General features: G+C 33.2%; 2 protein-coding genes across 2 annotated transcripts in view; both read right to left on the reverse strand.

The window, feature by feature from the left end:
* Positions 1-3,227, reverse strand: part of LOC127866051 (uncharacterized) — a 3,418-nt gene extending 191 nt beyond the window's left edge. The window contains exons 1-6 of the mRNA XM_052406348.1: positions 2,659-3,227; positions 2,448-2,498; positions 1,428-1,505; positions 972-1,145; positions 466-678; positions 21-305 (exon numbers count right to left, since the gene is read on the reverse strand). Coding sequence (XP_052262308.1) covers positions 21-305; positions 466-678; positions 972-1,145; positions 1,428-1,505; positions 2,448-2,498; positions 2,659-2,854 — 997 coding nt within the window. The 5' untranslated portion in view covers positions 2,855-3,227. The remainder of the gene's footprint in view (positions 1-20; positions 306-465; positions 679-971; positions 1,146-1,427; positions 1,506-2,447; positions 2,499-2,658) is intronic.
* Positions 3,228-10,568: 7,341 nt separating this feature from the next.
* On the reverse strand, positions 10,569-13,988 carry LOC127866053 (uncharacterized). The gene is made up of 5 exons (XM_052406362.1): positions 13,801-13,988; positions 13,044-13,256; positions 12,543-12,785; positions 12,312-12,351; positions 10,569-11,850 (listed from the first exon to the last, which is right to left on the reverse strand). Exons 1-5 carry the CDS (start codon positions 13,979-13,981, stop codon positions 10,962-10,964), a joined length of 1,566 nt encoding a protein of 521 aa, XP_052262322.1. The 5' UTR covers positions 13,982-13,988; the 3' UTR covers positions 10,569-10,961.
* Between the last annotated feature and the right edge of the window lie 333 nt (positions 13,989-14,321).

A 14,321-nucleotide genomic window follows, 5' to 3' on the forward strand; every position in this document is an offset into this window, starting at 1 on the left:
ATGAAAATAACTGATTAAACCTTTATCAGCGATTTCCGATATGACAGGTGTTCCATCAATTGCGTGTGCCTTTAACGAAACCGAATTTTCTCCATATGCGGCACTCAAGATTTCTTCCAGTGGTTCGAATAGCTTATTCATATATCCGGATTGGAAGGTGTTATCAAATTGATCACGTTCATCCACAGATGGACATTGGACTCGAACAAGAATTGTTCCTTTTTGAGATAACTCAACCCTTGGAATTATGCTCTCATTTTCCAACGTAAAACCTCTGTCTTTGAACTGCTGCCTTATTTGTGAAGCTGTGTTTTAAAAAGATAAAACATATTAATGTATCAAATGTGTCACCAACCAATCTTCATTAGCACTTTATGTTATGTGTGAGTGTGTAAATTCAATATGAAGACGTGAAAAGAAAGAGTAATATAACTTATATAGAAAAACATTTGTGAAGAAACCAACCTATTTCATTCATAATCGTGTCGTAATGGTCCTGATAAAGCACAATCTCTTGTGTGTATGTTTCGAAATTAGTGAATCCTCGAATTAATTCCTCAACGGGTTTCAGCTTCTTTGTAATCTCACCACTAACACAATCTTCGAACAGTTCAAACAACAGTTTAACTGTTCGTGGCTTTACGCAAATCTGTACACATCCTTGTCTTGCATAAAACTCTGGTGTCAGCAATAAAACAATTTATTTAATCAATAAATATGTTTCTGTTTCTATTTCAATTTATTCTGAAGTTCTGTAATAACGTTTTGCTTTAAGTAATAACAAATAAATGGTCTCTCCGTTCTTTACCGTTGATAATGAGTATTTAGTGGTAAACTTTATGCTCTTAATAATACAATGTCTTTACAATTGTAAATTTTAAATAAGTATATAAATTAAGAAACATAATCATTAAAAGTTGGAGAGTCACTTTTAAAAATATAAATATATCTCCATTAGGTGTTATACAAACCTCCATAGTACGAAAATGTGTTTATTACATGAGCTATGATTTCATCGCGTCTTTCCCGTAAAACACTCGGTTCCGAGGAGACTTCTTGGTTGTTGACGATGTTTACCAAATCTCTAGATATTCTAGCATTTCCTGTTGTATTATTTGTCTGAACAACGAGCTCTAGCACTGCTTCTGAAATGTTAATGTTTCTTTTGAACATAAGCATAACACCAAAACATTATAAGAAGAAAGAAAATGCATGCAATCATAGTACAGGGGACATATAAACTCGTATAATCACTCTTACATTTGGTGAAAAGAAACATTTTATACATCTTATTACACGCGATTTATGAATGTACACGTGTTTTTAAAATGTATATTAATTTTATTTCACTAGGTAAATTCTTAAATTAAAGTAACTATCAGTATGCAACTTGGCGTCTCGTTTATAATAATACAAGCATGTTTCACCTGTAACTTGAACTGGGTACATATCAACTGGACGTAATGGCTGTGTCCTTTGTTCGGTGGATTGCTCTTGTTCATTACCTGATGTTTAAAAAATCTACAATTAAGTTATCATCATAGTGTAGCTTTCCGATATATAATAATAACGCTCAGTTACATTCTAAAAAACCAATGCTTGTAGACAAGAAAGACATACACGTGCTTAAATTTGGAATTTAATTATATACAGTTTTGTCGACAAGATGGTAACAAATGCAATATTTCACAATACATTATGCTTTTTAGGTACGTTCTTGTTGTTTATAAAACCGGTTCTATACCAATATCATAATTTTTCTTAAAACCACATGTCACCATTGATTTTACTAAGTGTACTTGAATCACGAAGAAGTAACGTATTAAACGCTTACAGCCATAAAGATATTGTATGCAATATTCGTAATGACTAATTTGACATTTAATTGAAACTAATTCCTTTTTATGGACATGAATTTAAATGTCTTGTAAATTGCATATTCTGATTTAGAGAATGAGCGGTTTTGCGAAAATGCTAAAACTTCATAATTAAATATTATTGTGCATTTACGAAATTTGATCTTTAAGATTCCATGAAAACAATTGTATGACTTATATAGTAAGTATTACTAATTATTGACCAGTGCCATTTCCTATTGTAATACGAGATGCATCTAGAAATTTAGACCGCTGATGACGATCGATAAGGATACCCGTATGGTATTCGAATATGATAAACGAACATTAGGATACGAATTATGGCATCCGTTGACATCTCCAGTATAGTCGCGACTTTAAATGTAACTGTTTGTAAACAAATAAAAATATGTTGCAATGGGATCTGAGCAATTTCGATTGGGAAAAAGCAATATTATTTAGAAAGTTTGATTAGCTATTTGAATTGTTCTTGTATGGAAAAGGAACAAAAACATGAACACGAATTTATTACGAACAAATAAACACTTTATTCATCCATAGTAAAAAGTTTTAATGGATCTGATACATTACCTTCGTGAAGAATAGCGACTTTTGCAATCGTCTGATGGAAAGTGCGCTCTTCTGTGGGCAGTAAAAAGAGTTAGAAAGTGTTAGTTTGAACGGATTAAGGACCTATAAAACTAAAACATATTGAAAATATTCGAACATAAATACTTCATATGTAAATATACACACAGTCTATTATTTGCATCAATACCATAGCACTTTACAACGTATTTACCATTCGTGATAGAAGTAACAGCTTTTCTGCTTGACTTTTCTTTCTCATAGTGTTCGCTGAATTCATCCAAAACAGTTTCATCGTTACCGTAGGAAGGCATGCGTAAACGCTCAATATCCCTTTGTACCTCTAATTGTAACGAATTGTCATTCATTAAACGGCAGATAGTTGTTAAAAGTTGTAGTACTTTTTCCATCTGCTCGTCAAAGAATATATCACCAACGCCCGTTACAATGGATGTGTTTGATTCACGTCTGCTTTGATTCAGGGCATGTATCGCATGGTTGATATCACGATGCACCACAAAACACCCAGGAACATCAGTAATCAGATGCTCAATCAAAAATAAGGGTTACGCGTCAATCGTTACCTCACTGTTTCTCGGAAACAAGATTTGAAAATGTCGGGGTCCAAACTGAGTTCGAAGGATTTGTTCACCATTCGCGTGAATATAATCGGCCAAAGTCCATTGTTCATTATTCTGTGTTACTATAAACTTCAACAATTTTCTCAGAACTCGTTGGACAATTCGTACATGGAGGTAAGCCAATTTGTTAGCTTTTGTGTTGTCTGCCTGTGCCATAGCGTATATTCTCTCTGAAATGTAAGTGTTTTTATTTATTAACTGTACAATATATTGACTTAATCTCTGTTATACAATAAAGAACAATAATATACAATTACAAATGAATATAGATACACATTACATAAATAATTCGTCACTTTACAAATAGTTTATAGATAGATGTGTTTAATATTTTTCAAAACATAAAAATGTACCTGTTATTTAAACTTATTTCCATATATCACTATATCATACAGCTTTATTCATTAATACATATTCACAACACACTATATACTTGATGTCGAATTTAAATAAGCCTAAATTGGACCTTTCATAAATATATACGCTCTTTTTAAATCCAAATCGTTCAACCTATATATAAAACTTTTATAATTGTTTTGCAAATCTTGATGGTCTTATTGAAATCCCGAAACATATAATGAAATCCTTCAATCGATTCATTGATTTGGTGAGATCTTCATAATAGCATACTTGACAGGTAAACCAAAATCAATATTATATAAATATGTTTTTACGTCACAATGTAACTCAATAGGCAGCGCGGGGTGAATACCTGCATTTTCATGAAGTGCATGTCAATGCTTCATTTTCTTTTACGGTGGTATATGTATAACAGAGAGGATAATAGTTGCTGTCGGTTTTATATCGAATTATCAGTTCTAATGTGGTCATATAAAACCTACCTTTACGAGTTTCTAGGCCACGACGTGTCTCTGTAATGCTCATTAAGTCGGAAAATGAAGCCATACAATTTTATCGATTTAATTAAACATTAATTACCTTTCTCAAAGTTGAATTATCTTAATAATTTACAGTTTTTAATATGCAATTTATAAATTAAAGATAATTTTAATCATACTCACTAACGATAAATAATGTGTATGATTTCCTTCAAGAATGCTTAGAATAAAAGCTGAACTGAATACATTTTACTCTTTTCACAAGCTTTGTGTTCACGGGAGGCATCGTCTATTGCAATAAAACAACAGTCATTGACATTACATCTTAACACGATGATAATAAATAATGTTATGTTGCTCTCTTCGTAATTTTAAAGTATCCGACGCGTGTAAGAAATGTTGATTTGACACACATAGTATAAGCCTTTACTTGTAAAAGACAGAAAATAACAACACAATTTATTGAAACGCTCTAAAATCACTGATTTATTGGTGTATTACAATTTTGAAATTACCGTCATCGTAATGAAAAAAACAACAACAACATTACGATGAATGATGACGGAATCCAAATAACAAGATTTAAAACTTTTATTTAGAACACCCATTTCTAAATCCACAACTGCATCTCCCACCTTTTCGAGTATTTTATGCTATACGATATTAGTATATTATAGAGCGATTTAAGAAAAATGCCGAAAAGAAAATGCCAAAAACATGTTTGCGGTGAAAAAAGAAATATTTGAAAATAATGATGCGAATATTGTTACTCCTCTTTTTGACAACAACCCGTAGCGAAGCTCCTTTTTCCTTGCAATTTTATAGATATTTCTTTATTTAGCAATAAACATAGAAAGCAACATTTCAAACTGGCGACCGAAAAAGAATTAACAAGACATGAGCAGGAAAAACGACGAGTGATGAATTGGAATGTTTGAATCAACTCAATTAAAAGCAACACACCTCAATTTACCGTGAACATATAGGCCTTCGGCTCAAAATACAACACACACATTTTTTCTTGTTTTGTTATGATTTCATGCAAAGGACGAATGGAAATCGTTCCTACATTTCTTTTGGAAAAGTTTGTTCAACATCGTCTCATTTTAAGAATCACGTTGATGAGTGCCGTCCGAGTTCAATATTAAGGTTTTTTTGGAAAACCGCGTTTGAGATCGTTTTTATTTAAAGGACATGTCAACTGATAGCTATTTGTTAAAGGGTTAACAACGCTTTTAATTGCTTGTTTGAATTTATTTTATGTAATATGTTATTGCCGCTTAAACTTTTGTTGTAGATTGTAAGAACCAAAGAGACTTTGCAGCGTTATAAAATTCAACTGAGTTGGGTTTTGATGAACAAGATGCTATTTGTAGAACAGATTCATACACGCTTAACAAGTGCAGCGGCTACCGGACGAAGTGATTATATTTGATTTTTTCTTTAACAAAGGGTGGTAGTGGCAGTGGTGTTACTGGTATGATGAACGGAATAAGAGATTACTTCCTGATCGTTTTGTAATAGATCAGGTTCAGCACGAAAAAATAACGGCTCGGCAAGCATCATCACTGTTTTATTCTAAGCGTCTCATGGTATATTACAGAACAGAACAGAACATATTTTATTCACGTAAACTTTACAGTTTTTTGTGTTATATATATATGCATACATATAATAATTAATACAACAAGATTATACAACGAAGTATGGGTCATTATTTAACAAATCTATTTAACAGGATGAACTTATATACAATCAATATTCATGCTTATTTGGTACAATGATTAATTTCATATGGTAATAAATATGTATTGTTGGAACAAAAATAGCTTATAATCAAATAACTAGCTGTTATTGTCATGTATTCTTTCAATAAATAGTCTTGAGTTTTGTATACAATGACCAGTGTTATAAATCCGTCAATGCTACGTTGCGAATTTTAAAAGCTTCAGATATATATTTACTTAACATAAACAATTCTGATTTGTTGTTTGTATTAAACAGATGTATCAACTTAAACATACTAGGTCTATTTCTATAATAATGTTTTAAATAAATTGGTCTTAAATGAGCATATGCTGTACATTTAAACATCAAATGAAATTCGTCCTCGATCTCATTGGTAGAGCAGATTTGACAAATACGTAAATGTCTATCTAATTTTTCGTATCTACCAGTGTGTATTCTCAAGTTATGGGAACATATACGTAATTTCGTAAATACAACTCTGAGATCTCTCGACACAATGAGATCTAGATAAGATTCAAATCCATGTGACATGTTAAGTGTTTTATACAAAGTTAAAACTCCACTATCTGTATTATTGTCTTGCCATTGTTGCAAATATTCATCAATTAACCTTTGCCGAAATGTACAAATAAACTGGTTAGTATTTATAGGTATGTCACTACACCAAACATAGTAAAAACCGTAACGTGTAAGAAGGTTCTTAACTTTACTAAACCAATTCGTTCTATTTATACTAACATCGCACAAAGCATCTTTAACAACTGACTTGGTAATAATGTTATCACTATCCTTTAACTTAAACCAGTATTTTATAATACGTACATATCGGTTTATATACAATGGGTATCTACCCAGTTCACCGTATACAGCTACATTAGCTGTAGATTGTCTAACACCAAGCGTAGCTTTGCAAAATTTTAAATGCAGCTTTTCTAACTGTGATGATTTGGTAAACCCCCATACTTCACACCCATACGTAATAATAGGAGAAACAAAAGCATCAAATAACTGCAGTGCTACTCTTGGTTTACATTCGTATTTTTTCAGATTTGACAATAAATTATTCAATGCTTTTAAGCCTTTTCCATATAACGTCTGAGAATTAAGATTAAAATTACCCGTGTAGTTCAATGTAACACCTAAATAGTTAAAGTCATTAACAACATCCAAGTATTCATCAGCATATATCCATTTTTCATTATGTTTTAAACCACCTCGTTTGCGAAATACTACAACTTTTGTCTTCGCAGTGTTCACTTCTAATCCCCATGTTTCACAGTAATTATGCAAATGATCTATTGACAATTGTAAATCTTCTGGGGTTTTACCAATAACAACCATGTCATCTGCGAATAACAAAAGAATCAAACACATATCCTGTATAACTATACCTTTGCTATTTCTATTTTGCAAATACATTTCTATATCTTCTACGAAAAGAGAAAACAAGATCGGGGAGATTATCTCCCCTTGCCTCAAGCCAACTGCTATATTAAAGTAATCAGAATAGTTTTCGCAATGTCTAACACATGACTTAACAGATTGATAAATGCTGCGTATTATACGCAACACTTTACCATCCACGTTAGCTTTATACAATTTTAACCATAGGGCATTGAGATAAATCGAATCAAAGCAACGCTTCATGTCCACGAAACAGCAATACAAACGTTTACTCGAATTAACATAATTTTCAATAATTGAGTGCAGTACAAATACTGCGTCTACTGTCGATCTACCCTTTCTGAATCCACATTGTGCATCTGAAATGGTGTTATTTTCTTCGCACCATTTTGATATACGTTGGTTTAGTACACATGTTAACAACTTAGCAAAATTACTTAATAGTGTTATACCTCTATAATTTTTTATATCAGACTTGTCGCCCTTTTTATGTAAGGGAACAATAATACCCTTGGTCCATGCAATTGGGAAATTTCCCGTGTTCAAAATAAAATTGAATATTACTGTAATATGACCAGCTAAAATATCACAAGCTTCTATGAAATATTCATTTAATAATTTATCTGTACCTGGCGATTTCCTTGTTTTAATTAATTAAAAAGCTTTACAAACTTCGTCATATGTGATTGGATTATCTAGCTCTCCAAATGTATTCGAAAAATCATTAAAATCGTAATTACTATTAAAATCCTCAGCTTCAACATTTGAAGCCTGGTTTATATCAGCAAACATTTGTTCAAAATGGTTCTTGAAATCTTCAAGATGTATATTACTATCGTTATTATTTGTTTTTTGTGACCGAAAATATTTCCAAAAATCTTTTGGTCTACTATGTTTCAAATTTTCAAATTCCTTACAACGTTTAAATTTAAAAGATCTGCGTTTTTTTAAAACAATGGTTTTATACAGACATTTTAATCTACATAGTTCAACTCTATCTATATCACTATGCGAATTATTATACACATATAGGGCATTTTTATACAAAAGCTTAGCCTCTCTACAGTCATGGTCGAACCATTTATCTGAGTCAGATATGACACATTTTTGAAACTGTGGGTACTTTACAGTGTGCTTAACGAATAATGGATCTGCCACCTCACGTACAATTTCCGTAAACCTATTTACCATTTACCATATAATCAGCCTTATTATCGCAGTGTTCATCAGCATTATCAACTACATTGTCAAAATCTGCCATTTTACTTATCAGTCCCTCGCGAAACGTATTTTTTTCTTCATCACTCCACTTGAAACGTTCAATTGTATAAGGATCTTCTTTAACAACATGCCTATTACAAACAATATCAAATGACAATGGGGCATAATCACTGAAGTTCATTTAGTCATTAACAGAGAAATTTTGAACAACCTTAAAACTAGTCTCACTAAGAATTAAGTAGTCGATCACGCTAGATCCATTCCTATTAAAACATGTATATTTACCTAGTCCAAAGTCTGATCCTAATCGGCCATTTGCAATCCTTAAACCGGTTCCTTTACACATATCTAACAACTTATTCCCGTAAGAGTTATTACCGCTGTCCATCGAATATCTTTGTAATGGGGTGTCAATTATATAGTCTTCAGAATCAATATCAGGTATATATAAATCACAAATGATACCGTCTGATTTACAAGCAGTTCTAGCATTAAAATCTCCAGCTATCATGACTATGCCTAATGATTGATAATGGTTAATATCCTCTTCAAGAATCGTAAATAAGTCTACATCAAACAAATAAGCAATAGGTGAATTGTCACTCCACATATAAACTGCAGAAAAATATATGTCGTTGTCATTATTAAAGAAGTGCTTATCCAACTTAAACCATATAATTGTGCCATGTGTATTTTTTAAATCGATATTCCGTCCTTGATGCTATCACGCACATAAATTACAATTCCACCGCTGTTTCGTTTAGCATTCCTGTGTCTATATTTTCTATACACATTATGACAGTGATATCCTGAAAGATCGATTTTGCTATTTTTACCAGTCCAAGCTTAAGTTAAAACTATTACATCATACTTTGTTATAAATGAAATAAAATGTGGGTCCTCTCTCTTGGAAGTACTTAAACCATTGCAATTCCAAACTAAACAATTTAGCCCATCCGGCCCGCCCTACGCGTCTTTTACTCAATGTACAGAGTGTCGTAAGACACACAAGCTCTTCGTCCGGCCTGTTTCTCCTCCTTGACCCTCTTGAATAATCGCCTCCTCTTCGCCGCAACTTCCTGTGGGAATTGTTCTGTGACGTAGAACTGTGAACCTTTTAAGTTCTTGCTGTTACCACGAACCTTCTCCCTATCGCCGAAAAAACAAAATTTGCACACAATGCTGCGGTGGCGCTGGTTATTTGCTTCCCGGGTGGGACCCTGCCCTGCTGATTGATTTTGCTTCTGGCCTATTCTGTGCACCCTCTCGAACCGCATACCGTCCACTTCTTCCTTTGTCACCTGGGATTACTCACAATAAATTCTCGCACAATTTGCTCTGTCTTAGCAGGTGTTTCGTCTTGCACTTCCGATATATTTCCAAAAATTAAATTGTTCCTCATGCTTTGGGACTGCACATAATTCATGTCTTCTTTGAGCTTATCTTTATCCCGTTCAAGATCTGCTATCCTTCTCCTGGCACCCTCTAACTCTATATCTACTGAGTCCACCTTATGTTCAACTCTGTTTACTTTATCACTGATCTCATTCGTAAACTTGTCGAGGTGTAACCATACCTTTTTCAGCTCCTTGTCAAAGTTATCCACTTTTATCTCGAGTGACTCAATACGCTTCAAACTTTTATCCATATCCTTAAGTTTTAAATCGATTCTCCCCAGCATTGCTACAATGTCCGAGTTTGTGGGTTCGTCATGGCTCGAACGCCCTGCCATAGTTATGACTGGATCAGGGTAAGTATCGCTCACGTTATCAAGTTGCTCGAATCGGTTGCTGATTGAAACGTTAATCCCCTCGTCATACAAAACTGCACTCGCCTCGCTGAGAACCTGGCTAATTGAATGTAATCCCTCAGGCGTTTTTTGAATATTTTTCGTTTATTTTCACTTGAATCCGAATCACTTTCCCTCCTTTTCTTCTTTTCTCTTCTATTTCTACCTGTCATTATATTTCCATTTTATGTCACAATAATGCTCGTTAAATTCACTTTCTTATGATATAAAATATACGTTATTTGGTTAATCTAATGTTTTGATATCCTAAATTGAGCCCGCTTCCCCAAAACACGTCTGACCACTACAAAGTATAATCGTATTTCCAAAACTATTACAAAACTGTCAGGCAGAAACCTGTTTTGCTCTATATTTCGGCAAAATACGGGCAAATAACTATGTAAACACATCGCATAGACTCCTTAAACGACTTTAATTAGATGGAACAATGTAAGAAAACTCTATTGTATATGTCCCGTTATCCTTGAATATTATGTACAGTTGGTGAATGTGCAAATAGATTTAATACCGGTACATGTTTTTGTTATGAATATTGATAAGCATCTCCACGACGTATATGTGAATACTTTTCAGACTCTTGATAAAAAGAGGAAATAAAGAAAATGATCAGATTTCATTTTATTACTCTTTTTATCTTTGTTTTTAAGCAAATATTTTGTGATCAATAACGTAGTTGGTATTCTGCTTCAATATGATGTTTCATTAGAGAGAATGTTTCCAATTGTAAATGTCCATTACACATTATAATCAACCATTAAGTAACATTATTTATCTTAGATAAACTCAAACACGTTAGGAACAATGTAGAAGTAATCATTCAGTAAACTTAATTTTACAAAACAGGTGATTTCTTTCAAAATGTAGTTAATTCCTCTGAAATGTCAAATTGCATTATTCTTTCTGAACCATAAAAACTCAGGAACATTGAGTCTCTGTATCTTCGAACGCACTTTGGAGGCGCATTCTCAAAACGAAATAGGGCGTGGCTTTTGCCCGAGATAATATCTACTTCGTATACAAAGTCCTCTTTCTGTGTCAATCCAAAGTCATCTTTGTTGTCAAATCCATGTCCAACAATGTACAACGTGGATGGGTCTTTGAGTGCTATCCCTCTTTGCGACTCGATTAATTTGTTGACGTTGATTAGTGTCACAATATTTCCCCCTTCATTTAATTGGTAAACTTTTGATTGCATTACCTCAGAAATGAACAAACTTTTTGATTGTTCATCAAACGCCAGGTACCAAGGTGAGTGGAACTTGGCATCACAAAAAACACGCACCTCGTTTCCATCTAGCCCAATAACTTTTATTTGACGTTTAGGATGTTCATACCCGACATACAGTTGGTTGTCGGCGTATGCGAGACCTCGACAGTGGTCATGACCGACGAGCTCATTGTATTGGATTAGCTGATTGTCGTTGATTCTGACAAAAATAAGTTTTCCACTTGCAGGCACAGACACACAAACCTGTTTATTTTGTTCGTCTATCATTACAACGTCCCATGGTTTACACATATGACAGCCAGGTTTACACGTAGGTTTGTTGCATGTACAAATCGGTGTTCCTATGTGTGCTTTGGTTTCGATATGAAACAATTTTACACAGTTGTTTGAATAATCCGCGCCGATAATATACGGTGGAACAACAGCAAATCCTGTGATTGAAGGTATTGACGAATCATCTGCAATCTTAACATGAACGTCTTTGAGTTTCAACGTCTCCACATTCCCATCGCAACTGCGGTGATGTAATTAAAAAAACGTATTTCCAAAATCGATTTCAATAAAATCGTTTTTATAAACATCTTAAATACGTAATTTTAAGCGGTAGAATAATGCTGAGCATAAAACTTGTACTTATATACTTTCTATTACTTGATATAGTGAAATACACTTGGCGTGTGTTGGTTACGGTAAAGTAAAATTAATTTCGAGTAACGTACGTTCGAATAAAAGATAAGTTCATGTTTGTGTCTAAACCAGAAATGGTTTTAAAGGACACACGCTTTTTTTTTATTATTACAACTTATCCAGCAATTATTTACCTATCTTTGTAATTATCAGGGCTTTATTACACCACTAATGATCAATTACGTTAATTCTAATGTTCAATTAATACTCGTTTTAAATAAAATCATTTACTTTATGCCCGAAAATGTGGTGCATTTTCGCTATAAAAACTTAAAACAAAATAAATACCGTGCAGTTATTATCACTGGTTCACATGAGGTTTTCTCATCTACAATAAATTAAAATGATCATTTTTAACCTTATGCTTTGCTTCGAATGAACCTAAAAGTTCAATAAGTTGTATATTTGGCTGTGGATAATATGTATCTAGAGTATCTTTGACTCAAAATTATAAATTTAAAGAATCAATTTATTGCTATTCAAATTTTAAATTAGTCAATTAAATGTTTAAGGCAATACCCGCGTTATGAATCATTACGTCTATGGCTACATCCTTTCCAACGTCTTGTAGTAATGTATTTATCGGGTTGAACAACTTTCGAAGCTGTCCGTTGTTCACACAGTGTTCAAACTGTGATCGATCCTCCTTGTTAAAACATCCCACCTTCATAATAAACTTTCCACCCTCAAGCATTGGTTTTGTAGTTGTCCGCTTTGGAACTATCAGGCCTTTTTTCTGCACAATGGCTGCGAGCTGTGATACTATTAAATACGATAAAATCATCAAAATTGAATGTGCAAGTTGTTCATCTACAGTCTTTCGTTTTACCGTTTAACGTATACAATGCGCATATAACACATTAACACCACCGTTATCATACATGTACAAAATATATAGTATTCACAATTTATCAAGTAAGGCGTATGGAACATTAATTGAAAAGATTGAAATAAATTTTACAATTGATAGAATGTCAAACTCATTCGAAATTATTCTTGGAAATGCTATTAACGGCTTACCCAAATTGTCCATCACACACGTATAGTGGTCTCTGTACAAAACGGCATCCTGTTCGTAATTTTCGCATCCAGGCAACTTTCGTATGATATCTTGAATAGGATTCATTGCCTCTGTTAATACCCCTTTGACACAATCGTTTAGCAGACGGAAGAATTGTGCAATGTTCTTCGGGCGTACAATTATTTGTATGCAACCCGACTTTGCTATGAACTCTGTAAAACAATGCTTCAATAATTTTGCAGGTACTCTAATAATACATATTTTGTTTTTTGCAGATGTTACTTTTGGCACAATCAAATAGTGAATTTGAAATCAGACGAGTTATAGTTAAACATATTTAAAAATGAAAAAAAAAATAGTTATACTTAATTGTATTTTTTTAATTTTCGACAACAATGCATGGGTAACAAAGTTCATCCTTAAAAATAAAGTTTAAAACATTAATGTTAAAACTAAACATCTTATAGATCTGACGGCAGTTATTACCGTTAACCCGTATAGGTAATAAACGCTGACAAAAATGTCGTAATATGATATCCCGCGATAAAGTGCGAAACAAAGACCCATAAATTATAAATAAATTATATCAGAGTTTATATTAAGGAACTCGTCTCGAAGAATTTTGCGAATTAAAACAAGTCATTGTGACTTAGAATTACATAAGACGACGATCATCCGGTTATAACTCGAGGTGAGGCCAATAACAATGAACACCACTAGGCATGGACAGTTAACTGTAGAATATAAAGAACCTACCTCCTATGCCCGAGAAGACTTCCTCGAATGCTTTGCGGACAGATTCCTTGTCCGGAAGAAGCGGCTGATAGCCTGCTGGATTCTCCTTCTTATTTATGATGTTGATCAGCTCTCTAATGAGAAAACCACGTTGTTCCTGGTTACCACAACCAGTCATTACGAGCTCGATTACAACCGGCATTGTATCTGTAATAATAATGACATAACTCCAATGTTTTCTAAGACGGGCCAACATTTTAAAATATGATTGTTCCGATACACAAGCGTTTACTTGTTGATTTCCAACTTAAGTATATTTTGTTCATGAATAAGAACCATGATTTATAGAATTTACTTTTAATCAAATGTATAATCTCTTTTATGTTTCAGAAAAAGAGGTTAATTGCATTACAAATCAGTTTGATTCAGCTTTATTTTATAGGAAAGTAGGGAATAGTGTAATGGTGTACAGAGTATTATTGAATATATATTGATGAATACCGGAACAAATACATCATTGGTAAGAGGTGTGATATTATTAC

Source organism: Dreissena polymorpha, chromosome 1, assembly GCF_020536995.1.
Source record: "Dreissena polymorpha isolate Duluth1 chromosome 1, UMN_Dpol_1.0, whole genome shotgun sequence".
Lineage (NCBI taxonomy): Eukaryota > Metazoa > Mollusca > Bivalvia > Myida > Dreissenidae > Dreissena > Dreissena polymorpha.